The 26,749-nt window shown below is 47.2% G+C and overlaps 1 protein-coding gene across 4 annotated transcripts in view; it reads right to left on the minus strand.

Annotated features, from left to right (window-relative positions):
• RMDN3 (regulator of microtubule dynamics 3) overlaps positions 1–26,749 on the minus strand; it is a 266,534-nt gene that overhangs the window by 23,633 nt on the left and 216,152 nt on the right. For all 4 annotated transcript variants that reach the window (XM_077464901.1, XM_077464902.1, XM_077464903.1 and 1 more), the window contains one exon: positions 23,909–24,007. In XM_077464901.1, coding sequence (XP_077321027.1) covers positions 23,909–24,007 — 99 coding nt within the window. The remainder of the gene's footprint in view (positions 1–23,908; positions 24,008–26,749) is intronic.

Below are 26,749 nucleotides of genomic sequence, written 5' to 3' on the forward strand. Positions count from 1 at the left end.
GCACTAAAATATACTATATTGCCAAAATGTTTGATGAAATAAAAAAAGATCTTGGGCCGAGTACATGGATACCAAAACACGGCATGCTTTTACCACTTGACCACTGGGCACTTAAACTCCCTTCCTAACCAGACCAAATTTTCAGCTTTCAGTGCTCTCACACTTTGAATGACAATTACTTAGTCATGCAACACTGTACCTATATGAAATCGTTGTCATTTTTTTCAAATAGAGCTTTCTTTTGATGGTATTTTTCATTTTTTGCGCTATAAATCAAAAGACTGAAAATTTGTTAAAATAAAAAATATATATAATTCTAGTTTCTGTTAATTTTTTTTTGCAGAGTATTGGTGAATACTGGCAGAGTGTTGCAGAGTATTGGCAGATCATTGCAGAGTATGGGCAGAGTACTGCAGATTATTGTCACAGAGCAGTGCTGTGGGTCCTACACATCTAGCCCACAGCGCTGCTGCCATCTCTCCCCCTCTCCCCTCGCACTGTACCGATCGGTACAGAGAGGGGAGGGTGAAACCGGCGTCATGACATGACGCTGGTTTGTTTACAAGTGATCGCTCCGTAATTTGACCCATCATCTTCCGGACCCGGCGGTCACGGATGTTTGGGGGAGCGCACCCCAGGGGGTGCGCGAGAGCAAGATTCTGGTAGGACGTCCACCCAGAAAATCCTGACCGCGTTGTAGAAGTCTTTCGGCTATGGCCCGGTCGGCAAGTGGTTAAAATTGCGCACAAACGTGTAATGGCAACAAACTACATACATTTTTAAAAGCCTTTACAGGTTACCATTTTAGATTTAGGGAGGAGGTCTACTGCTAAAATTACTGCCCTCAATCTGACCTTTTGCGGTGATACCTCACATGCATGGTGTAATTGCTGTGTAATTGCTGTTTACATTTGACGCCAGACCGAAGCTTGAGTTCGCCTTTGCAGGAGAGCAGGGGGGGACAGGGGTGCTTTTTTCTTTTCTTTTTTTAATCTTATTTTCAAACTGTTCCTTCTATGGTCAGCTGGCGGAACCACCGGCTGCATTCTCAGGTTCCCTGTTGGGGCAGGAGAGCCAGAGAAAACCATGGAGGGGAGGGGGGGGGGGGCATATATTGTAATCTTTTTATTCTCATGCAGCCTGTGGGCTGAACGAAAAAAAAATAGGATTTTTGTACTCACCGTAAAATCCTATTCTCTGAATTTCATTGACGGACACAGCAACTCTTCTTGACCTTAGGATTATATTGCTCCTTTAGGAGAGGACTAGGCAGAAAGTGTTAAAAACAGCAACACTTGCCCAGGGGGCGGTCCTACTGGCTATAACCCCACACACTGCATCCAGCAGCTCAATATGTCAAAAGCAGTACAAACAGAAATAGGAGGGGTGGGTACTGTGTCCATCAATGAACTTCAGAGAAAAGGATTTTACGGTGAGTACAAAAATCCTATTTTCTCTATCGTTCATTGACGGACACAGCAGCTCTTGTTGACCTTAGGGATGTCCCCAAGCAGGGTGAAAGAAACAAGGGGTGGGAACAGAAAACAACAATAACTCCACCCATAACAACCAGAGCTCCTCAACGGAGGAGTTGTAGCCTTAAACAGCCGCCTACAAAACCTTGCGGCCGAAGCAAGCATCCGAACATGCGCTCACATCAACCTTGTAAAATTTTGTGAAAGTGTCAATGGAGGACTAAATCGCCGCCTTACACACCTGGCAAACAGACACTTGATGTTGGAAAACCCAAGAGGCACCAATTGCCCGGTAGAATGTGCTGTGACAGGAAAGGGAGGCGCCCGTTCCCTTATGGCATAAGCCTGAACCACAATCTGTCTGATCCACCGAGAAATGGTGGCCGATGAGACCGCCAGTCCCTTCTTTGGACCAGCCACTGATACAAACAGCGAGTCTGACCTCCGAAAAGGAGCCGTAGCAGACAGATACACCCGCAAAGCCCAGACCACGTCCAAGGAATGCAAAACAACCTGTTTGGGGTGTGACGGCCAAGGATATAAGGACAGAAGCACAATGTCCTCATTTAGATGGAAGGCCAAAACAACCTTTGGAAGTAACGAAAGCTGCGGACGCAGCACCGCCTTATCCTTGTAGGGAGACTTGCAAGACCAGGCCGCCAACTCAGAAACCATCCTGGCAGATGTAATGGCCACTAGAAAGACTGTGATATACTAGAAAGACTACTTTCTGAGAGTGTCAATAAGGGAATCTCCCTAATGTTTTCACATTACGGTTTCTGAAGCACCGAGAGCAAATCCCATGGAGGTAGCGGTGGTCGAACCAGAGGGGCCACATGTGGAACCCCCTGAATAAACGTACTCGCCAATGAATGAGTCGCCAAGGGACGCTGAAAAAAAAAGACAGCCAGAGCTTATCCGCTCCTTGCTGCAAAAACAGCAGGATCATGGAAACTGAATATGTACGTGGACACCACCCCATCTCCTTACACATGGAGATGTAGGCCTTCCACGTACGATGATAAATCTTCTGAGAAGATGATTTCCGTGCCCTCAACATAGTGGATATTACCGAATCCGACAGACCTCAGTCCCTTAGCACCTGGCTTTCAACAGCCATGCCATTAAATCCAGTGATGGTAAAGCAGGATGGAGTAATGGACCTTGCGACAGAAGGTGCCCTCGCATTGGCAGCTGCCAAGGAACATCCGCCACCATTCGCACTATGTTGGCGTACCACGGACGAGGCCAATCTGGGGCAATCAGAATTACCAGAATCCCGCCGGACTCCACTTTGAGAAGCAGATGTAGTAGAAGTTTGAGTGGGGGAAAGGCATAAATCAGTCGATAATGCCCCCATAGAGCCACGTACGCATCTGCTGCGTCCGCCCAGGGAACCTTTGACCAGGCCACAAACCTCTGTACCTTCCAATTGAGGCGCGAAGCCAGGAGATCCACATCTGGCGTGCCCCACCTTACAAAGGAGCCAAAATACATCCGGATGTAGCGACCATCCCCCTTGATCCAGCATCTGGAAACTTAGGTAATCTGATTGCTAGTTTTCTGCGCCCGGAATGTACACGGCCGCTATGCCCACCGCAAGATGTGAGTGGCCTCCAGTGCTGCAGCCAAGCTCCTTGTTCCTCCTTGATGGCTGACATACACCACCGCCGTGGCGTTGTCTGACTGTATCCTAACCAGACACCCCTGCAGCCTCTGCGACCATGTGGAGAAGCAACGTCTGATTGCCCGAAGTTCCAGCACATTGTTCGGCAGGCAGGATTCTTACTGGGTCCAGCAACCCTGGGCTGACTGTACGCCCCAAACTCACCCCCCACCCGTCAGGCTGGCATCCGTTGTGATTACAGTCCAATAAAGAGGAAGGAACAATTTCTTGGATAGAAGAACTGGCAACCTCAGCCACTAGAGCAGGGAGTCCCTGACTAGCTTGCTCACTCGAATTTGACAATCCAGGGACAACGGAGATTTGCCCCATCTTTTGTAAGACTCAAGTTTGAAATTGAGCATACAGTACCACCTCGAAAGTGGCTACCATAAGACCCAGGACTCGCGCGCAAAAACGCAGTGACGACCACCTGCGGGACACAAACAACTTCACCGCAGCTTGAAGAGTCTGCAGCATGTCCAAAGTAAGAGACTCTCGTCTCCGAGGACTCCAGAATCAGGCCCAGGTACTCCAGGCATTGAGTCGGCACCAAAACCGACTTCTGTTGGTTCAGTACCCAACCAAACTCCTGAAGAGTTTGCATGGTGATTGCCACATCCTCCCTAAATTCTGAGGCAGAAGCTTCCCTCAGGAGGAGGTCGTCCAGGTAACCCACAATTGCGATGCCTCGCTGCCTTAGCAAAGCCAAAATTGGAGCTAGCAGGAAGACCCTCAGCGCCGACGCCAGGGCAAAAGGGAGAGCTACAAATTGGTAGTGCTCGTCCCGACCGCAAATCTCAGAAAACTCTGATATTTGATGCATATGGGGACATGCAAGTATGCGTCCTTGATGTCCAGGGATGCCAGAAAATCCCCCTGATGGAGTGCAGTGACCACTAAGCGAACCGATTTCATCCTGAACCTTTGTACTTTCACAAAGCTGTCGAGGGCCTTGAAGTCCAGGAGTGGAGGGACCCCTTCCTTCTTTGGGACTACAAACAGATTGGAGTAGAAACCCTGAAACCTTTCCAGCGTCGGTACAGGTACTATCACCACACGCAGCAGCAGGTCCTGTACTGCCCCAAACAGGGCTTTGTGACGAGCTGGAAGAAGATGAAGATTGGAGGGAAAAAATCCTTTTTAGCGGACAAGAGGGGGTGCCATTCTGCCGTAGTATATCTGCGTGAAGCGGTCGGCAAGTGGTTAAATATTGGTGCTAGATTGGCTTTTCTACAATCAGCTGGTACCATTCCAGTCAGTAAAAATTAGGAACAATGGTCTGGCAATTACTTGATTGAGTTCCCCAAGTACCCTCGGGTGCAAGCCGTCCAGTCCCGGTGATTTATTAATGTTACAGCGGAGTTCTGAAATAGGATTTTTGTACTCACCGTAAAATCCTTTTCTCTGAAGTTCATTGAAGGACACAGCTCCATTAATGTTGACCGTAGGATTATTACACCACCTTCAGGAGAGGACTAGGCAGAACATGTAATACATGTGGAAAACAACAGAACTGTACAGTTCCGCCCAGGGGGCAGTCCCTCTGGCAAGAACCCCTCAGCCTACTTCCTGCAGCTCAGTACGTCAACAAGCATTATAACTTAAAATAATAGGAGGAGTGGGTGCTGTGTTCGTCAATGAACTTCAGAGAAAAGGATTTTACGGTAAGTACAAAAATCCTATTTTCTCTTTTGTTCATTGAGGGACACAGCTCCATTAATTCTGACTGTAGGGACGTCCCCAAACAGTGTCATAACAAGGGGTGGGAACAGCAAACAACTTTACCCACAACCAGAGGTGCTCTCCAACAGAGGAGTCACCCTCTGAACCAACCGCATCAGAACTTACGGTCAACATATGCATCAGAATGCATTAACATTCAAAATGTCTTCTTACAAGAGGAAAGAGTGTAAATTGCAACGATTACACTGCCGCCTGCAAAATTTTGCGGCCAAAGCAGGCATCAGAAGATGCGCTCACATCAACTTTGTAGAACTTTGTGAAAGCATGAATGGACGACCAGGTTGTCGCCTTACACGCCCGGGAAACTGACGCTTGATGTTGGAAAGCCCAAGAGGTCCCAATTGCCCTGGTGGAATGGGGCGTGACAGGAAAGGGGGGTACCTGCCCCTTCAGGGCGTAAGCCTGGACCACGATTTGTCTGATCCATCTGGAAATGGTGGTCAATGAGACCGCCAGCCCTTTTTTCAGACCAGCTACCGGAACAAACAGAGAATTTGACTTCCGAAAGGGAGCCGTGGCAGACAAATATACCCTTAGGGCCTGCACCACACCAGGGAATGGAGGGCCACCTCCTTAGGATGTGTCAGTTTAGGACACAGAGATAACACAATGTCTTCATTGAGACGGAAGGCCGAAACCACCTTCGCCAGAAAAGAAGGTTGCGGATGCAACACCACCACTAGAAAGATCACTTTCTGAGAAAGAGAGTCAACAACTGAATTTTCTTGATGTTCTCAAACGGCGATTTCTGAAGCGCCGACAGCACCATGTTCAGATCCCACGAAGGTAGGGGTGGACGCACCGGACGGACTCCATGCCAGACCCCTTGTACAAAGGTGCTCACCAATGAGTGAGACGCATGGGGTCCTTGGAAAAAAAACAGCCAAGGCTGATATCTGTCCTTTGATGGTGCTCAAGGCCAACTTCTGGTCTATTCCACCCTGTAAGAACAGCAGGATCCTGGAAACACACATGGAGATATAAGCCTTCCAAGTACGATGGTATAACTTCAGAGAAGAAGATTTTTTTAGTGGAAATCAGAGTCCGACAGACCTTGGTTCCTTAGCACCTGGCTTTCAACAGACATGCCGTTAAAACCAGCGATGGTAAAGCAGGATGAAGTATCGGACCTTGTGACAGAAGGTCTTCTCGCATCAGTAACTGCCAAGGAGCATCCACTACCAGGCGTACTAGGTCGGCGTACAAAGGACGCCAAGGCCAATCTGGGGCAATCAGTATTACTGGAATCCCCTCGGCCTCCACTCTGCGGAGCAGATGTGGTAATAGTTTGAGCGGAGGGAAGGTGTAAATCAGCCGGTGCTGCTCCCATGGAGCTACCAACGCGTCCGGCGTGTCCGCCCAAGGATCTCTTGTCCTGGATATGAACCTCCGCACCTTTCAATTGAGCTGAGAGGCCAGAAGATCCACATCTGGTGTGCCCCGCCGCAGGCAAAGAAGCCTGAACATCTCCTGATGCAGTGACCATTCTCCTGGGTCCAGCATCTGGTGACTTAGATAGTCCGCCTGTCAGTTTTCCACTCCCGGGATGTATATGGCCGACAGGGCCAGTACGTGTCGCTCTGCCCACCAAAGGATGTGAGCGACCTCCCGTGCTGCAGCCGAGCTTCTTGTTCCTCCTTGATGGTTGACATATGCCACCGGCATGGTGTTGTCTGACTGGATTCCGATCGGACGCCCCTCGTAGTCTCATCAACCATGTGGAAAGGCATAGCCTGATGACTCGAAGGTCGAGCACATTGATTGGTAACTGGGATTACTCCCTCAACCAGAGGCCCTGGGTCGATTGTACTTCCAGTACCCCACCCCAGCCGGTCAGGCTGGCATCCGTTGTGATCACCATCCAATGAAAAGGCAGGAACGATTTCCCGGACCGAAGGGCCGGAGATCTCAGCCACCAGAGAAGAGAGTTCCTGACTAACTGGCTCACCTGAATCTGCCAATCCAGGGATAATGGAGATTTGTCCCATTTGTACAGTATCTCCTTCTGTAAGACTCTGGTGTGAAATTGGATGTATGGTACCGCCTCGAAGGAGGTTACCATGAGACCCAGAACTCGCATGCAGAAACTCCACCGACCACTGCAGTTCCTCAACCACCTCTGAGTCTGCAGTTTGTCTGAAGGGAGAAAAACTCTTGCTTCCACGGAGTCCAGCAGTAAGCCTAGGTACTCTAGCAATAGCACCAACTTTTTGAGGTTCAACACCCACCCAAATTCCTGTAGCGTATGCATGGTGATTGCCACATCCTCCCTTAATTCTGAGGCGAAAGCTGCTCTCGGAAGGAGATCGCCTAGGTAACCCAGGATTACGAACTCGCGTTGTAGCAACGACGACAAAATTGGAGCCAATACTTTGGTAAAGACTCAGGGTGCTGAAGCCAGGCCAGAGGGGAGAGCCACAAACTGGTAGTGGTCTTCCCCCACTGTAAATCGCAGAAACCTCTGATGCCTGAGGCATATGGGTATGTGAAAGTACGTGTCCTGGATATCCAGAGACGCCAGGGAGTTCCCCTGATGGAGTGCAGTGACTACCAAGCGAACTGATTCTATTCTGAACCTCTGTACTTTCACAAAGGAGGGCTTTTAGGTTCAGGATTGGACATACCCCTTCCTTTTTGGAGACTACAAAACAGATTGGAGTAGAATCCCTGAAAACTTTCCTGTTCTGGAACAGGCACTATCACCCCCGGCTGAGCAGGTCCCTTACTGCCCCAAAGAGGGCCTCCTGGCGAGCTGGGAGTAAGGGTATGCTGGAGGAAAATAATCTGTTTGGTGGCCAAGAGAGGACCTCTATCACGTAGCCTGATGAAATCAGTTTGCAGACCCATTGGTCGGACAGCTGAGAGGCCCACCGAGCTGCAAACTCCCGTAGACGACCCCCCATCCGTGTGTCAGGGCAAACCTTCATGCGGTAGCACTTTTGTTCGCAGGCTTGCTGGGCTTGAGGCCAGGGACGCTTTTGTTTACCTGAAGTCCCGGGCGGACAAAAAAGCCTTTTCTGAGCGGAAAAGGAGGGCCCTTGCCTGCAGCATGGCTCCTTACCCTTCCTGGACTGTCGAAGCAACATGCTCTTCCCACCTGTGACATTCTTAATCATTTTTAAATGCCTGGTCCGCAGACCAGCATTTCAGCCAGATCAGGTGCCGCAGCACCACTGCTGATACTGATGCTCTGGAGAGCAGGGGAAGAGTATCCAGGGCCGCATCACAGACATACTAGAGGCCGTGCACTAACTGGTCTGCTAGTTCCACACAGACTGGAGGAGACTGCTGCTTCTCCAATTCACGGTGCAATCGTTTTGCCCACTCAGTGGGTCTGCGACACTAATGCCGTAGCCAGTACCGGTCGTAGCGCTGACCCCACTATCGTAAACATGGACCGGGTCACTGCCTCAGCCCTCCTGTCGGTAGGGTCCTTAAATGCAGGAGCCCCTTCTACCAGGATCGTGGTTACTTTGTTTACCCTGGATAGTGGGGGGTCCACGACCGGGGGAGCCAACCATTTTTTAAGAAGGCTCTCTTCAAAGGGACCGGCCGAAAAGGTCCGTTGCGGGCTTCCCCATTCCTTGTATATGAAATTATCAAACTAAGTCAGATACGGAAACACCTTAGGTGTACGGGCTCGCTTACAAGACCCAAAAGGGACCGCCACCTCGGCAGTATCTTCAGGGTATCATGCACAGCAGTGATAAGTGCTCCAACTAACAATTTTTCCTACATGGACACGGAATCATCCTCACTGTCCAGTTGGTCCTGTTCAGCATCCTTTGACACATCAAAACAGGGGACGCCAGTCACTGCGGGGGCCGGAGTCTGAATCAGAGCTCTCCCCAGAGAAAGGGGGGGGCAGGGGCCGTGCTTTACCCCCCTTGCGCCCGCACGCTGCCTCCACCCTGGCAACAAATGTTTCAAGGACCGCTGACAAAGCATCCAACGGCACTGCACTGTTTGCAGGCGAGCCAGTTGCAATTTCAGGGAGGTCTGGGGAAGAAACACCAGCTTCTGACACCATGCTGACCCACCCTGTCTGCCACCCTTGGGGACTTAGGACAAGGTGCTCAATCCCACCCTCCTAGCTGCTAACAGACTGAGAGGCCCCACAGCAGGACTCACCACCCCGACCGAGTGCTGCGCCGTGCTGCTGCTGATTGCTGTGTCCTGTGTCAGCTCACCTGTGTCCAGAAACAAAAACTGAGCTGTTCTGAGGTAGAGGAACCAGCGCTGGGAAGAAAATGGCCGCCGGCCTCCCTTGTATAGAAAAATGCACAGGGAAAATGGCCACGACCATGCTTCTCACAGAGGCAAACAGAAAATGGGTGACGATATATTGTACACAGAAAATGGCAGCAGTCAGTGCTATGGCGGCAGCACATGCAGAGCCCAGAGACACCAGCAGAGAGACAGATGACAGCACAGGGACACAGACAGCCAGAGCAGCCCCCGATCAAGGATCAAAGCCCTCTGGAGGACCCCTGGCCCAGGTACACACACCACACTACAGCACAGTCACGTAGAATTCCCCACAGAGGGGGAGAGAAAACAGGGACAGGGAGAGAGGAAAGGGAGAAGAGGGACTGCCTAATCTACCTCCCAGGGCATGCCCAATGGGATGCACTGGCTAATGCCCTTAAAGTAAACCCATCTCTCCTCAGTGTTCTTTGTTCCTAAGATTTTATCCCAATTTATGCCTTCTAGCAAGGTTCCTAGTTTAGGGAAGTTGACTCTTTTGAAATTCAGTGTCTTTGTATTCCCCTTATGTTTCCTATTTGTGCAATTTATTCTGAAGCCAACTGACCTGTGATCGCTGCTTCCTAAATTGCCCCGTATTTCCACATCCGTGATCAGGTCTGTATTGTTGGTAATCAGTAGATCTAGTAACGTTTTATTTCTAATTGGTGGGTCTACTATCTGACCCATGAAATTGTCCTGCAAGACATTTAGGAACTGGCGAGCCTTAGACGAATGCGTGGTTCCATCCGCTCAGTCTATGCCTGGATAATTAAAATCCCCCATTATGACGACACTTCCCATTCTTGCTGCTAATCCAAATTGTGATAGGAGGTCCACCTCCACCTCCTCCCTCCCAGTATTATTACTCCCAGTATTAATTTCTTCTTAGCTTCACCCCTTTGGAGCTCTATCCATAAGGATTCCTCCTCCTCCTTAGCTCCCTTAGTGATGTCATCTCACAATCACTTGTACATTATTCTTGATATATAGACATACCCTTCCCCCTCTCTATCCCTGGGATAAAGGGAATACCCTTGAATGGATGCCAGCCAATCATGAGAGCTGTTGGACCAGGTCTCTCAAATTCCCACAAAATCCAAATCCTCGTACAGCAGTATCTCTAGTTCACCCATCTTGTCTGCCAGGCTCCTGGCATTGGTGAACATGCCATGTAGTTTAGACCGGTCGCATACTATCCTCTTATTGGGTGTTCTGAGATTGCAACTAGGACTTGTTACTATACTTACCATGGGTTTATGTGCTTTAGTCAACCTACCACTAATGCTGCCAATACTACCTTCTGGAATATGTTCCGCACTGACTATATCTACCTCTAGACCCTTCCCCCCTCACCTAGTTTGAAAACCCCTCAAATTTTTTGGCCATACTTACTTTCGGAACCTAACTATATATCAGGTATTGTTGGTCTTTCATTTTTCCTGATCTTTGGTCACCCTGATATTACTAACGAGGTTCAGTCTGTAAGCATTGGACACTTTAGCCAACACAAATTTTTTCTTTGGTCAGGGTATCTGTTGTCTCCTGATCCCCATTTATATTTTTTCTCTACTTGGTCTTTAAGGCAACATATAGTTTATTTTAATTGTTTGAAAGCTGAACATATTCACACAACAATATTTAAGTAACCTGGATGTTACAGTGATGCAGTTAAAAGAAGGAATTGTAGGCAGTATTGCATTGGTTGATTATGTTGCCAAATTTACTATAGCCCTCCTACATGGATATCACTACTGTCTTTAACACTGAGACAATGCCTCCTTGCCAGTTTTTTTTCTCTTTAACCTATAAAAATACAGGCCGGTGTTTATACCAAGCATGTTTAACAGGTTCCCGTCCAGCCTATGGGCGATTGATGCTGGGACGGGCCTCTCGTAGATCCGGGTGGGCTCATAGGACATCCTCCTGAATTGCACAGCCTGTCACTGGCTGTGTCCACCAGACACAGCCGATGACTGATCACCATACCGGCATGCTGCTGGTACCATCTGACCACTAGTTACCCATTATGTACAACTGTGTTGCTAAGACTGGTCACTGTGATTGGTCACAGTGATCACATGGTATAGACTGGGCCAATCATGGCCCATCTGTGCCATGTGATCAGCTGTGGCCAATCGCAGTTGATCACAGAAAAAAACAAAAAAACAAATGAATGGATTTTTAGTAAAATGCTTGCATATAGCAATGAAATTCTTTGCTGTAAGCAAACAATGTGTAAAAAATAAATTATGATCACTTCCCCACAGTAGTATAATGTTACCATGGTAACAATATATTGCTTTGGTGAAAGTGGGTTAAAAAAATAAATAATTCGTACTGTCACCAGTGTCCCTGATCACCGCCACACCCATTATAAGATGGCGCTGTACTGCACTGGTAAAAGGGGTCATTTGGAGGATAACACATCGCTTCATACTGTATGTAGCTGATGCTACATACTGTACAGTTCATACAGCACATCCAGTGGGCACATTTATTTGTGAAGAGAATAGATTGATTAGGCCAGCTTGGCCCAAATGAACTATTTATAGGCACGATAAACATGGAGTTAGGCTATAAATTCAGTTACTGTTGACTGACTTACTATTTTTGCTGAGCCTTAGTAAAAAAGGTGAAGCGTTTTTTACTTTGAATAAATAATCGTGTGAGAGAAATGAAAGAAACAGGATTTTTGATAAGACATGAGTCGGTGAGCGAAGCAAACAATGATTTACCTTATTTACTAAACTCAATGAATATGTACTTTGCAAAAATAAGCAGCTTCTGCTCCTTATGTAAATTAACCTCAGGGTCTGTATAGGTTTGATAACTGACTTTTAATTTAAATGCATGGCAGTGGTGCAGTGCTAGAAAATAGGATTTTTTGTACTCACTGTAAAATCCTTTTCTCTGTAATTCACCGACTGACACAGCTCCTCTCTTAGCCATTGGGTTGTTATGCCACCTTTAGGAGAATACTAGGCATTACATGTTATGTAATATATAGAACTTTCCAGTTCCGCCCAAGGGGCGGTCCCTTAGGTAACAACCTCCCAGCCTGCCATGCAGTCATCAGTATGTCAACAAGCAGTATAACGTAAAGAAAAAACAGGAGGGCCAGGTGCTGTGTCAGTCGGTGAATTAGAGAGAAAGGGATTTTACGGAGAGTACAAATAATCCTATTTTCTCTTATATTCACCAACTGACACAGCTCTCTCTCTTAGCCACTGGGACGTCCCCAAGCAGTGCCAAAACAAGGGGTGGGAAAACAGCATAAAACTTCATCCACCATGGCAAGTGGGAACTAGTACAACTTTACCCACAAAAAACAACAGTGCGTGGAAAAAACCCACCACAGAAACCAGGGTACACCTCAACAGGAGGGACTACCCTCAACTGCACCAAAAACTGTGGTAACTAATGCAACAGTGCATTACTTAAAAGGTACTGCGTTTTTACCCAAAAGAACAGGAAAAAGGAAAAATTGCATATACAATTGCAACTATAAAGCCGCCTGCAAAACTTTGCGGGCAAAACAGGCATCAGCCAATGCACTGACGTCTACTTTGTAGAACTTGGTAAACGTGTGGACAGACGACCAGGTCGCCACTTTACACACTTGAGCGACAGACGCTTGATGACGGAAGGCCCAAGATGCTCTGATTGTTCTTGTGGAGTGGGCCGTGACCGGAAAGGAGGCACTTGCCCTTTCAAGGCATAAGCTTGAACTACAATCTGTCTAATCTACCTGGAAATGGTGGCCGACGAGACCGCCATGCCTTTCTTTGGACCAGGCACTGAAACAAACAGTGAGTCTGACTTCCAAAAGGGAGCAGTGACAGACAAATACACTTTTAGAGCCCGAACCACATCCAGAGTGTGAAGGGCCACCTCCTTAGGATGTGTCGGCTTAGGACACAAGGACGGTAACACAATGTCCTCATTGATGTGAAACGCCGAGACCACCTTCGGCAGAAAAGATGGTTGCGGATGCAACACCACCTTATCTTTGTGGATAACCAGATAGGACGACTTGCAGGACAAAGCCGCCAGTTCCGAAACCCTCCTGGCCAATGTGATGGCCACTAGAAAGACCACTTTCTGGGAAAGAGTCAACAGGGGAATCTCCTTGATATTTTTAAATGGCGGTTTTTGAAGCGCCGATAACACCAGGTTCAGATCCCACGGGGGTAACGGTGGACGCACCGGAGGGACTACATGACGCACCCCTTGGACAAAAGTACTCACTAATGAGTGAGATGCCAGAGGTTGTTGAAAGAAGATAGCCAAGGCTGATATTTGTCCCTTAATGGTGCTTAACGCCAATTTCTGGTCCACCCCTTGCTGGAGAAACAGCAGGATCCTGTATATAGAAAAGGAGCGCGGATGCCATCTTTTCTCTTCACACATGGAGATGTAGGCCTTCCAGGTACGATGATATATCTTCCGAGAGGAAGATTTCCGTGCTCTCAACATAGTCGGGATCACGAGTCCGATAGACCCCGGTTCCTCAACACCTGGCTCTCAATAGCCATGCCTTTAAAACCAGCGATGGTAAAGCAGGATGAAGAATCGGACCTTGAGACAGAAGGTCCTCTCATAACGGCAGTCGCCATGGGGCGTCCGCCACCAGGCGCACTAGGTCTACATACCAAGGACGCTGAGGCCCACGGATCTCTTGTCCTGGATATGAATCTCAGCACCTTCCGATTGAGACGGGAGGCCAGAAGCTCCACGTCTGGTGTGCCCCACCGCAGGCACAGTAGCCTGAATACCTCCGGATACAACGCACATTCTCCTGGGTCCAGCATCTGGCGACTTAGATAGTCCGCCTGCCAGTTCTCCACTCCCGGGATGTAAATGGCCGACAGGGCCAGTACATGTCGCTCTGCCCACCGACGTATGTGAGCAACCTCCCGTGCGGCGGCTGAGCTTTTTGTTCCTCCTTGGTGATTGACGTATGCCACTGCAGTGGCGTTGTCTGACTGGATCCTGATCGGACGCCCTTGCAGTCTCATCGACCATGTGGAGAGGCATAGCCTAATCGCTCTTAGTTCGAGCAGATTGATCGGCAACCTGCATTCCTCCGTCGACCAGAGACTCTGAGCCGACGGAACCCCCAGCAATCCTCTCCAGCCGGATAGGCTGGCGTCCGTTGTGATCACCTTCCATTTCAGAGGCAGGAACGACTTCCCAAACTGAAGCACCGGGGACCTCAGCCACCAGATCAGGGAATCTCTGACTAACTGGCTCACCTGGATCTGTCGATCTAGGGACAACAGAGATTTGTCCCACTTTCTCAAAATCTCCCCCTGCAGATCTCTATGGAGGATGAAAGGAGACAGTTACTGAGGGGAGAGCTGAGAGGAACCGTCCCGGGGGGGCAGAAATGGCGGCCGGGGGGGCGCAGAGCTGTGCAGATGAAAGCTGGACTGGGGACAACATTTTTTACCAGCATGCTGGCGTTTTATGTTCTGGACTTTATTCTTGAGGAATACCTGTGTTTGCTCTAGACACCTTCCCAGACCGGACATGACACAATGTATCAACAGTAGCATCTCCATAAATAAAAATGTTTGTATCAACCTAGGGCAGCACAGTGGTGTAGTGGTTAGCACTCTCGCCTAGCAGTAAAAAGCGTCACTGGTTCAAATCCCAACCATGACACTACCTGCCTGGAGTTTGCATGTTCTCCCTGTGCCTGCGTGGGTTTCCTCCGGGTACTCCGGTTTCCTCCCACACTCCAAAGACATGCAGGTAGGTTAATTGGCTTCTGTCTAAAATTGGCCCTAGTATACGAATGGGGATCTTGGATTGTGGGCTCCTTGAGGGTAGGGTCCAATGTGAGTGTGCAATGTAAAGGGATAGGGACAATTGTAGACACTCACTCAGGTTGAACTGGATGGACTGGTGTCTTTATTTAACCTTACTAACTATGTAACTATGTAACTCTGGTGTGTAATTGGGCATATGGTACTGCCTTGAAGGAGATGGTTCCCAGGACTCGCATGCAGAAGCGAAGCGACCACCACTTGCGGTTCATCAGCAGTTTTACCACGGCTCTGAGAGTCTGTAGCTTGTCTGAAGGGAGAAACACTCTCGCTTCCCTGGAGTCCAGCAGCAAGCCTAGGTACTCCAAACGCTGAGTCAGTACTACCACCGACTTTTTTAGGTTCAACAGCCACCCAAATTCTTGCAGGGTCTGCATGGTGATCGCCACATCCTCTTCTAATTCTGAGTCGGAAGATGCTCTCAGGAGGGGATCGTCTAGGTATCCCATGATCGCGATCCCGCGTTGCTGCAGCAACGCCAAGACTCGAGCCAATACCTTGGTAAAGACTCGGGCCCCCCCAGAGGTGAGAGCCCCTGCACATGACACACACACACACCTCTAGTCAGCCACACGCAGCATCCCCCACGGGGGGGGGGGGGGATAGGGACAGGGAGAGAAGAGAGGGAGGTGAGGGACCCCCGAATCGACCTCCCAGGGAATGCCCAGCTGCTCAGCCCCACCAAGACAGGGAGAGCTGTATTTACCAGTCCTGAAGAGCTGGGAGACATTCCATTATAGACCCACTCTCTGATCAGTACAGGGTGGCTGTTGGCACAGTAGCCCGGTAATATGTGCTCCCCGGAGCATTAAAGCTCACGACCACCTCTGGAGCTGAGGTTCGTTGTGGACGATCCAGCGAGGAGCTCTAGTCTGCACACACTCAATGGCCAGGCTGGGGAGACTACAAGGATAATTATATCCAGCCTGTCACCCAGCCGGCTGTTGATAGCAGATCACAGGATCTAACATCTTGCGCAAAAAGCAAAGCTTCTGCAGAAAAAAAGACGGACCGATGGGCCCGTCAGGGTTCCTAGGTCCTTCTGCTTCACTAGGCAAAATAAAACGGATGACTGCATGGCAGGCTGGGGGGTTGTTATCTAAGGGACCGCCCCTTGGGAGGAACTGGAAAGTTCTATGTTTTACATAACATGTAATGCCTAGTATTCTCCTAAAGGTGGCGTAACAACCAAATGGCTAAGAGAAGAGCTGTGTCAGTCAGTGATTATAAGAGAAAGACATTTTAACTTTACCACAGGGTATTCCCCAGCATACTTAATCTGATCTGCATAAAAACAAAGTCTAAAATGCTTTAACAATTTGAGTTTCAAACAGGGATTTTTTGTTGCATACATTGCAATTAGTAGTCCCCAATGCTAAATTATCCTCACCCTCAACTTGGGACAAATGTAGCAAGGAATACATTTGAAAATCAGTGAATAAGTTATAAAAAGCAAGGGTGCACAGGGGCAGGGCAGTTTGCAGATGGATTTTCCAAACTGGGACATATATAGTACCTTGAAAACGTATTCATACCCCGTGAAATTTTCCACATTTTGTCATGTTACAACCAAAAAACGTAAATGTATTTTATTTGATAGACCAATACAAAGTGTCACGTAATTGTGAAGTGGAAGGAAAATTATAAATGGTTTTCATTTTTTTTTAAACATAAATCTGTGAAAAGTGTGGGGGCATTTGTATTCAGCCCCCCCTGAGTCAATACTTTGTAGAATTGCAGCTACAAGTCTTTTTGGGGATGTCTCTACCAGCTTTGCACATTTAGAGTGACATTTCTGCCTATTCTTCTTGGCAAAATAGCTCAAGCTCTGTCAGGTTGGCTGGAGAGTGTCTGTGAACACCAATTTTCAAGTCTTGCCACAGATTCTCAATTGGATTTAGGTCTGGACTTTGATGGTTGAGGTTGGTTAGTTGTGATCTGCTACCCATAGGCACTGTTCACTCTCTACAGACTCTCTACATGTGAAGCACCTTATAGCATATCCCATTGATGTTAGACTTGGTTCTCAGAAATATATCTCCCATGATCCTTTGGGACTGCAGCAATGTTTATATATAATGCCAATCAAGTGCTGAAGAGATGGGGGGGGGGGGGGGGGGGCAGGCTGGGTCTTCCCACAGCAGGGAACACAAGGATGTCAGCACTGCTCTGCAAGAACTACAGAGAAAGTGTGAAAAATAGGATTTTTCAAACAACTTACCTGTAAAATCCTTTTCTTGGAGTACATCATAGGACACAGAGCCTCAAGTATTTACTTAGTGGGTTATAGCTACCTTCAGGTGTTGACACTGGCACACCCAATACAGGAAGGTGACTCCCCTATATAACCCCTCCTCCTTCCAGGAGTACCTCACTTTTTGTAGCCAAGCAATATAAGCAATATACTTACACCCCATAAAACAGAGTGGCGGAAGCTCTGTGCCCTATGATGTACTCCAAGAAAAGGATTTTACAGGTAAGCAGTTTTAAAAATCCTAATTTTCTTTATTGTACATCATAGGACACAGAGCCTCAAGTATTTACTTAGTGGGATGTCCCATAGAAATGCTACTTGAGGGGAGGGAGACTCAACCCGTATGGCACTCCCAGACCTGAGGACTTATACTGCTGCCAGCAGCAAACTGCGCCCGAAGACGGTATCCTCATTCCTTCTTACATCCATTTGATACAATTTTGTGAATGTATGGATTGAAGACCAAGTTGCGGCCTTGCAAATCTGAGCAAAGGAGGCCTGGTGACGCACTGCTCAAGAAGCACTAACTGCTCTGGTAGTGTGTGCCTTAAAGAGGAAGTAAACCCTGATGGGTTTACTTCCTCTTTCATTCCCTGCTAAGGCAAAGTATAATGGACTACTATGCATCGCATAGTAGTCCATTATGTGTCACTTACCTGACACAGGAGCCAGCGAAGTCACAGCTGTCCCCTGTAGTCCGGCGCATCCATCTTCTCGTGGGGTCTCACAGCTCCGCCGCTGTCATTCAGCGAAGCTGCGATGTCACTCCCGCGCATGCACACGGGAGCCGACACATGCGGCATCTTAGTCGTTGACGATGCCGCGCTCAGTGTGCCTGCGCGCCGCTGTCTAAGGGCAAATATTTCCTAAACCGTATAGGTTTAGGAGCTATTTCTTGGACCTACAGGTAAGCCTTAATCTAGGCTTACCCGTAGGTCAAAGTGTGTTATAAGGGTTTACAACCACTTTAACTTGAATAGGGGGAATCTTACCCCTTAAATCATAAGTTTGAATTATAACTTGCCGAATCCACTTAGCAACAGTGGATTTCGATGCTCTCTTTTAGGACCCTCTGGCAGAATAAATAAGACATCAGTCTTACGAATCTGAGCAGCTTTCTCTAAATAGATTTTCACTGCTTTCTCTACATCAAGACAATGTAATGACTTTTCTTCCCTGGAATATGGTTTTGGGAAAAACAATGGCAGGACAATATCTTCATTCAGATGAAAGCCTGAAACCACTTTTGGCAAAAAGCCTGGACGAGGGCATAACACCACTCTGTCCTGATGAATAATCAAATATGGCTCTTTACAAGAAAGAGCAGCCAATTCTGAAACCCTTCTTGCTGAGGATATAGCAACCAAAAATAGCTTCCTAGTCAGAAGGACTAAGGGAATATGCTGTAATGGTTCAAATGGCTGTTTTTGTAACACTGACAAAACTAAATTCAAGTCCCAATGGGTTAAAGGTGATTTAACTAGCGGACTAATCAGCATCACCCCTTGCATAAAACCCCAGACTAAAGAATGCGTAGCAAGCGGTCTTTGAAATAAAACCGATAAGGCTGAGACTTGCCCCTTAATAGTACTTAGGGCCAACTTCATCTCTATGCCCAATTGTAGAAAGGCAAGAATTCTGCCTATGATATATCTCCGAGGGTGCTAACCCTTGGATTCACACCAGGAAACGTAAGCTTTCCAAACTATGTAATATATAGCTCTGGAAACTGGTTTCCTTGCATTGATTAAAGTTGAGATAACTGACCAGGAAAGCCCACACTTCTTCAGAATGTCGGTTTCAATAGCTAAGCCATTAAATTTAGCGTTCGTAAATTAGGATGGAATATCGGCCCCTGCGAGAGCAGGTCTGGCCTTAACGGGAGAGGCCAAGGATCCTCCACTGCCATCTTTACGATCTCTGCGTACCATGACCTTCTGGGCCATGCTGGTGCTACCAGAATTACCGGCTTTCTTTCCAGCTTGATCCTGCAAAGAAGTCGAGGCAGCAACTGAATCGGGGGGAAAAGCATAGATCAGTGAAGACTGATCCAACGGGGTTACCAGCGCATCTGTTCCGTATGCGAGTGGATCCCTTGTTCTGGACACAAAGTTGACCAACTTCATGTTGAACCTGGACACTAGAAGATCTATGTCCGGAGTCCCCCATCTTTGGCAAACAGCCCAAAACACTTTGGGGTGAAGAGACCATTCCCCTGGGAATAACTTCTGGCGACTTAGATAGTATGCCTGACAATTTTCTACTCCCGGAATGAAAACTGCGGATATGGATAGGACATTCCTTTCTGCCCAAGTTAGGATATGGTTCACCTCTATCTGAACTGAGAGACTCTTGGTACCCCCTTGGTGATTGATATAGGCCACAGCCGTGGCATTTTCGGATTGAATACGGACTGGACAATTCTTTAACCTGGAGGTCCAGGTTTTCAGAGCCAGATACACTGTCCGAATCTCTAGGATGTCGATGGGCAGGGCTCTTTCGAGTTTTGACCACTGTCCCTGGACAGTCATCTCCTCTAATATCGCTCCCCAGCCTGAGAGGCTGGCATCTGTCGTTACTACTTTCCAGATTATTGGTCTGAAGGATTTTCCCTTCAGAAAATTCTGGCTTCGTAACCACCAACTGAGGCTTTGGGACACTCTTGGGGACAGCCGCATTGGCAAGTCCAAAGCTTGGATCGTCTTGTTCCAAGCAGAGAGGATTCTGTTTTGTAACAGTCTTGAATGGAACTGGGCATAGGGGACTGCTTCTAATAACTTCATGCAAAGGTGAATTGAAGGATTTGCTTTTGACCTGACCATCTGTACCAGTTCTTGTATGGAGCTGATCTTTGCTGAAGGCAAGAACAACCTTTTCTGGGCTGTATCTATGATCAGACCTAAATAATCCAGCCTTCTAACTGGTTTTAAGGAAGACTTCTCTAGGTTGAGGATCCAACCGAGACTTTCCAGGTAACTGATTTTTATGTGTACGTGTTGCTTTAAGCGAGTCACTGACTACTGGTCTATTACCAATAGATTGTCTAGGTATACAAACACTGTTATGCTCTGGGCCCCCAACCTGGCTAGAGGTGGGGCCAGTATTTTTGTGAATACCCGTGGTGCTGTGGCTAGCCCGAAGGGCAAGGCCACAAACTGAAAGTAGTGTTGTTCCACTTTGAATCTCGCAAACCTTTTGGGAGTGGGAAATATAGGGACATGCGGATATGCGTCCCTGATGTCGATGGACACCAGAAGTTCTCCACCTTGTAGGATGGAGACCACTGACCTGATCGACTGCCTTCGAAATGAGTGGATTTTCAGAAAACTATTTAGATTTTTTAGATCCAGAATGGACCTGACATCTCCATTTGGTTTTGGTACCGTAAACAGGTTTGAATAGAAACCAAAACCTTGTTCTTCTGTGGGGATCTGTATGATTACCTCTTGAGTCAATAATCGGTCTAATGCTTGAAACAGGGATTGTCTTTTCCCTGAGCCCTTGGGAACGTTTGATCACAGAAAATGAGATGGTAGAAACTCCCGAAACTCTAGTTTGTATCTTAGTCACTGTGGAGAGAGCCCATCTGTCCTGAGTTTCCCTTTGCCAGACTTCTGCGAAATGCAGAAGTCTTACCTCCAACCTTGGTGAGGGGAGACACCTCTTCATGAAGAGGTCTTAGTACTGCCTAGAGGCAGATGCGCTTGGCGCAGGAGAGAAAGCCCAATTAAATGACAGATGTTTATACTTTCTTTTCACTGAAAAAAAAAAAGAGTACTCTTTCCACTGGAAATTGTTTTGAATGTTACAAATAGAAAACGTTTTTTATTTATCCATAATCATCGCCAAATAGTTGCTCCCCATGAAAACTAGACAGTAGGTTTTTGCAGGGTGCTTCGGCAGACTAACCCTTTAGCCAAAGGGTCCTACGCATGTATACTAGCACAAGTGCAAGGCAAGTCGCCAGGTGAATAGAATCCTTCATAGCATCTATGGCAAAACATAATGCTTTTGGTAAATCGGCCAACTCACTGGCCTGTTGTGCAGGGAGCTCGTTAAGGACCTCTGTAAATCTGTCTTTTAAGGACTGACAGATGCCTATAGCTGCAATTGCAGGCTGAGCAACAGTACTTGCTAAAGAAAGAGGATTTTAACAGGAATTCCAACTTTTTATCTGTTGGATCCTTTAGCATTTGTGCATTGTCCACTGGACAAGTCAAACTCTTATTCACACTGGAAATCGCAGCATCTACTGCTGGAACTTTCCATTTTTTGGTGAATTTTTCCTCCATAAGATAGAGAACTGAGAATCTCTTTGGAGGGAGAAAATGCTTATCCGGATGATCCCATTCGGTATAAATAAGCTTCTCTAGTAATGTGTGGACTGGAAATGCATTTACTGGTTGTGAAGGTTTTAAGAAACCCAAAGAAGAAACCAGACTTTCAGCTGACACTGTTAGTGAAAGTGGAGTGGAGCAAACCATGTCCGTAAGGATTTCATGGTTTATGAAAGTTGAGCGAACCATGTCCATAAGGATTTGTACCTCAGATTGTGAAGCTGAAACTTCAACTGTTGTTTCCTCTGCAAAGGAGTAATGTTTGTTTTTTACTGATTGTTTGAGGGTATCATCCTGTTCCCCTGGTAAAGAGTTTGGAGTGGGAGAGAGGGATCTAGCATGCTTCTTATCCAATGGAGGATGCGATTAAAGTGGCTAATCTTCCTTCTAAGCTCCGCAGGGCAGAGAAAAATGCATCTTCAGTCACGTATACAGGGGCTGAAGTGTCAGAATCAGTTGCACCACCAATTGCTTCCAATGACTCACCCTGGCTTACCATGTCAGGTATCTCCGGAGAGGATGACAATGTGGAGGCACGACTGGATTTCCCAGCGCCTGGGGGTAGTTTTGGTGACTTAGTAGTAAGCTTTGAAGCCATAGTGCAAAGCACAAAGAAACAGAGGCCCTCTAAGAACTGTTCTATTTACTTGAACAAATAGTAGGAAAAAACAGTAGAAGCATAGACAGATCTAATGCAAAACAATAAGTCTTTTCCTGTACTGCAAAATGCCTGTGTAAACGCCTCATGTGCACCAGCTCTTTTGTGTGGCAGCCTTGCTTCCGCTGCTCTGATAGACACTGTCTGCTTGCAGAGTATCAGCTTTAAGCTTTCAGGTCTGAGCCTGATTACTGTGCGCCGTGTGTTGTAAGGACACTGAGTCCGCACATGGCGCCAACCGTTTAAGCCATGCTCCTTCCCCGCCCTCTTTCTTTTGACATAGAGCACGGGGGCTTCTTACACAGTAGAAAAGGAGAGGAGACTGCAGCCGCGCTGCGGTGTCTCCATTACGTTACCGGCAAGTAATGTTTCCAGTGCTCTCTTTTAGTAACAGTAGGCGGGCGGCGGGGGGTTAGACACAGCTTCTCCATGGTTTTTTAAAACCTATATCCCCAGCCTTTCCCCATTTAGGGGGAGAGATCCCCCCCCCCCCCAGCTGCTGAGACACGCGCTGTTTCAAGCACAGTTTTAAACAGGGTATCACATTTTTTACTCCCTCTAGAGGAGTATTTAAAGCATTACAATATAGTTTAAAGAAAAGTCATAGGTGGACTTTGCAGTTCCTATGCTTTTCTCTTACCTTTTCCTCACTGCAGGATACTGCTGTAAACAGGCAGATCCAAACTTCACCCATCGCAGCGGGGTTATACCTTCAAAGACTGGGGCCCTATTAATAGGGGTTCTACTCCTTTGGACCATGTATAGTACCCCTCATGACATCTTTAAGTAATGTAGCAAGACCACAAAGAGTCTTGGTTCATAGAGTCCAGCACTCAAAGAGGAGCGTTACAGGCAAAACCTCGTCCTATGTGAGGCCCGGGTACCATCCTGGAGCCGCAGTTGCGGGATGGATCCGGTTGTTGAAGGCTTTTTAAATCCAGCATGGATCCCTTCTGGAGCTCCGCAGAGCACATCTTCACTCATGCCAACACCTTTAGACACTGGTGAAAAAACGGAGGTACTCCTGGAAGGAGGAGGGGTTATGTAGGGGAGTCAACTTTCTGTATTGGATGTGTCAACACCTAAAGGTAGCTATAACCCACTAAGTAAATACTTGAGGCCCTGTGTCCTATGATGTACGATAAAGAAATACTGGTATCCCACAGCTCAAGGAGAAAAGCAAGTTATCTTATTATTTGAAAATTGCAGAAAGTAAGCCATTTGGAGCTCACCTTTTAATGAGATTTAAAAAAGCTGCACTGTTTGAAATGATCCTTACAGATTCAGCTAGGGTAAAGGGATTTCTTTACCAAGAAAGTCAATAGATGTAAATGGAGTTCAGCTAAAGGCTCATCTCACCTTTTGTAGTACCTTTTTAGTTTTTTATTATGATATGACGCTTTTGGTATACTGTTCTGATTTTGGTATCCCTCCCTCCTACCGGACCATGGTGAATCTGGATCTGACTAGAACCTTCTAAAAAAAAATGTGCCTCAGTTTTTCAGATGGCTACAGTGGGCCTGGTCCTGCACAGTGATGACATTGCCAATCCTGGTAAATACAGTATTATACTTGTACATATGTAAACTCCAAATCAGAAAAAAAGAATAGTGAACTAAACCTTCAACATTTGCATATACTGTAGGCCTACTTAAAGGAGGGGAAAAGTGTGTACTGGCATTGTGCAAAAGCTCACCTTTAGGAAATTTTGCAGAGCCTCATCAATGGTTGCACTTGGTGGAGTTTCATACAAGGCAGAAGCAGTTTTTCTCTCCAACCATCCAAGATTAGAGACCTAGACAAACAAGAGTTGGCTGAATCATGCAAGCTTCAGAACAGGCAGCTTTAGGTAATTTGCTATATCTAAAGACTCTGAGTTCTAATTTAGAATTCAGAATTGTATACATTTGTAGAGGCTTGAGTATTTATTCTTAAAGGAGAATCAAGCAATCATATGAATGCTGATAGTTCAGTTCTCAGCTGAGAAACACATATAGTGTACACTGTAGATTAGAAAAAATGGCAGTATATAAAATCTAAGAGAAATAGTCATGTACAAATGCCAAAAGAGTTACAAAAAAGATAACACACATTTTATATAATATATATATATATATATATATATATATATATATATATATATACATATATACACACACACACACACACACACACACACACACACACACAATCCGATATTTTACTAAAATCACATTTTTTTATTCATTTTGAATGTCCTATACCAGCGGTCCCCAACATTTTTGTCACCGGGGACTGGCTGCATGGAAGAAAATTGTGCCAAGGAACGGGGAGTGAGGGTAGAAGGGGGATCATGCCGGGGTAAGCGATTTTCCGTGGGCAATGACTGGTATTAGCGCTTCAATCATCACGACACCATGGTTAATATGGTGTCCGGGTGACTGAAGTGCATTATTTATATACTTACATTGTAGTAATAAATGAAATAGTTCAACTCACCATAATGCAGTATCAGAGGAAGCCCTGAGCGTGTCACTTGTCCACCAGATGCGGAATGTCACTTGCCACGCTGCCTGTCACCAGATGTGGAACATCGCTTGCCACGCCACCTGCCACATTGCCTGTCACCAGATGTGGAATGTCACTTTCCAGGCTGCCTGCCAACACTGCATTGGTGGTAGCACTGTTCCATTTAGCACAGAGGCAGGCCTCTGTGCAGTGGTAGGTTTCGAATGCGCCTTCGCCTCGACCCACTCAGAATAGCAGCAGCGGTTCTGGCTGTAGAATGGAGAGGAATATGGAGGCTGTCATTGCTTAGTCTAAAAATGACAGGTGCCTGGCTGCCATGCTGGTCTGAACCCCCCCCCCCCCATAGATATGAAGCTGCGCTATCACTGGCTACACTCTGCTCCCAGGCATGGAGGATGAGACCCCAGAGACAGCCAGGAACTCAGCATTTTCAGGGCGATCACTGACAGACATCCAGCAAGCTCTGTGAGTGGGTGTCAGGCAGACAGCTGAGGGGTGAGCTACAAGTCCCAGTACCACCCCACCCCACCTGTACTCCCACACACAGCTCACCTGTCACTTATGTCACATCTCTGTGGGATCACTCCTCTGGATGTAGCAGGGTGTCTCCCTCCTCATGCTGCAGCCGGTCTCACCTGGCAGAGGAAGGATCCAGGGACTCCTTAGGCTGTCACTCTCTGTTTCTGCCCTCGCCATTTGGGGGGGGGGGGGGGGGGGGGGTTGGGACAATCTGTGCCACTGAACAAGGAGAGATCTATGCTCAGTTTTCTCACAGCAGGTAGGCGCAGAAGAGCGGTGATGCGGGCGGGCAGTGAGAAATTATGTCATCCCTCTGCTCCCTGTCAAACCTCTGACACTGAGGCTGGCAGAACACTGGCTGAGAGGGCAGAAGAGCGGTGATGCAGGGGGTGGAAAGAGAGAGAGGATGTAATCTCTGCTTGCCCATCCACCCCGCTCTTTCACGCCGGCCGCCCGCACCCGTGGTCTGGCTGCAGAAAGGCCACAGCCCGGGAGTGGGCCATGGCCTGGGGATTGATGACTGTCTTATACCCTTAATATTTTCTACCTGTACTATGTTTAACTGCTTAAGGATCGCCTCATGCCAATATACGTCGGCAGAATGGCACGGCTGGGCACAATCACGTACCGGTACGTGATTCTCTAAGTGCCCAGCCGACGGCGCGCTCCCGATCCGATCCTGAGCTCTGTGGCCACGGGACCAGCGGACCCGATCGCCGCTGGTGTCCCGGGATCGGGTCACAGAACTGAAGAACGAGGAGAGGTCTGTGTAAACCAGTGTTTCTCAAATCCAGTCCTCAGGCCCCCCCAACAGGTCATGTTTTCAGGATTTCCCTCAGATGAAACGGCTGTGGTAATTGCTAAGGCAGTGAAACTGATCAAATCACCTGTGAAAAATAATGGAAAACCTGAAAACATGACCTGTTGGGGGGGCCTGCGGACTGGATTTGAGAAACACTGGTGTAAACAAACCTCTCCCCGTGCTTCCTAGTGTGGCTGTCACTGATCGTCTGTTCCCTTTTATAGGGAAGGACAATCAGTGACGTCACATGCCAGGCCATGCCCCCCTACAATAAAAAAAAAAAAAAAAACACATAACGTCATACATAACACCTACACTGCCCTCTAGTGGTTAACTTCTTCACTGCCAGTGTCATTTACACAGGAATCAGTGCATTTAAAAGCACTGATTGCTGTATAAATGACAATGGTCCCAAAAATGTGTCAAAAATGTCCGATGTGTCCACCATAATGTCGAAAGTCACAATATAAATCGCTGATCGCCGCCATTACTAGTAAAAAAAAATATTAATAAAAATGCTATAAAACTATTTTGTAAACACTTTAACTTTTGCGCAAACCAATAATCGCTAATTGTGATTTTTTTTTTTACCAAAAATATGTAGAAGAATACGTATCGGCCTAAACTGAGGAAAAAAAAATGCTCTTTTTATATATTTTTTGGGGATATTTATTATAGCAAAAAGTAAAAAATATAGAATTTTTTTCA

The sequence above is a fragment of the Lithobates pipiens genome, unplaced genomic scaffold (genome assembly GCF_037356315.1).
Source record: "Lithobates pipiens isolate NorthernLeopardFrog02 unplaced genomic scaffold, aLitPip1_a1.2 Scaffold_30, whole genome shotgun sequence".
Classification (NCBI taxonomy): Eukaryota; Metazoa; Chordata; class Amphibia; order Anura; family Ranidae; genus Lithobates; species Lithobates pipiens.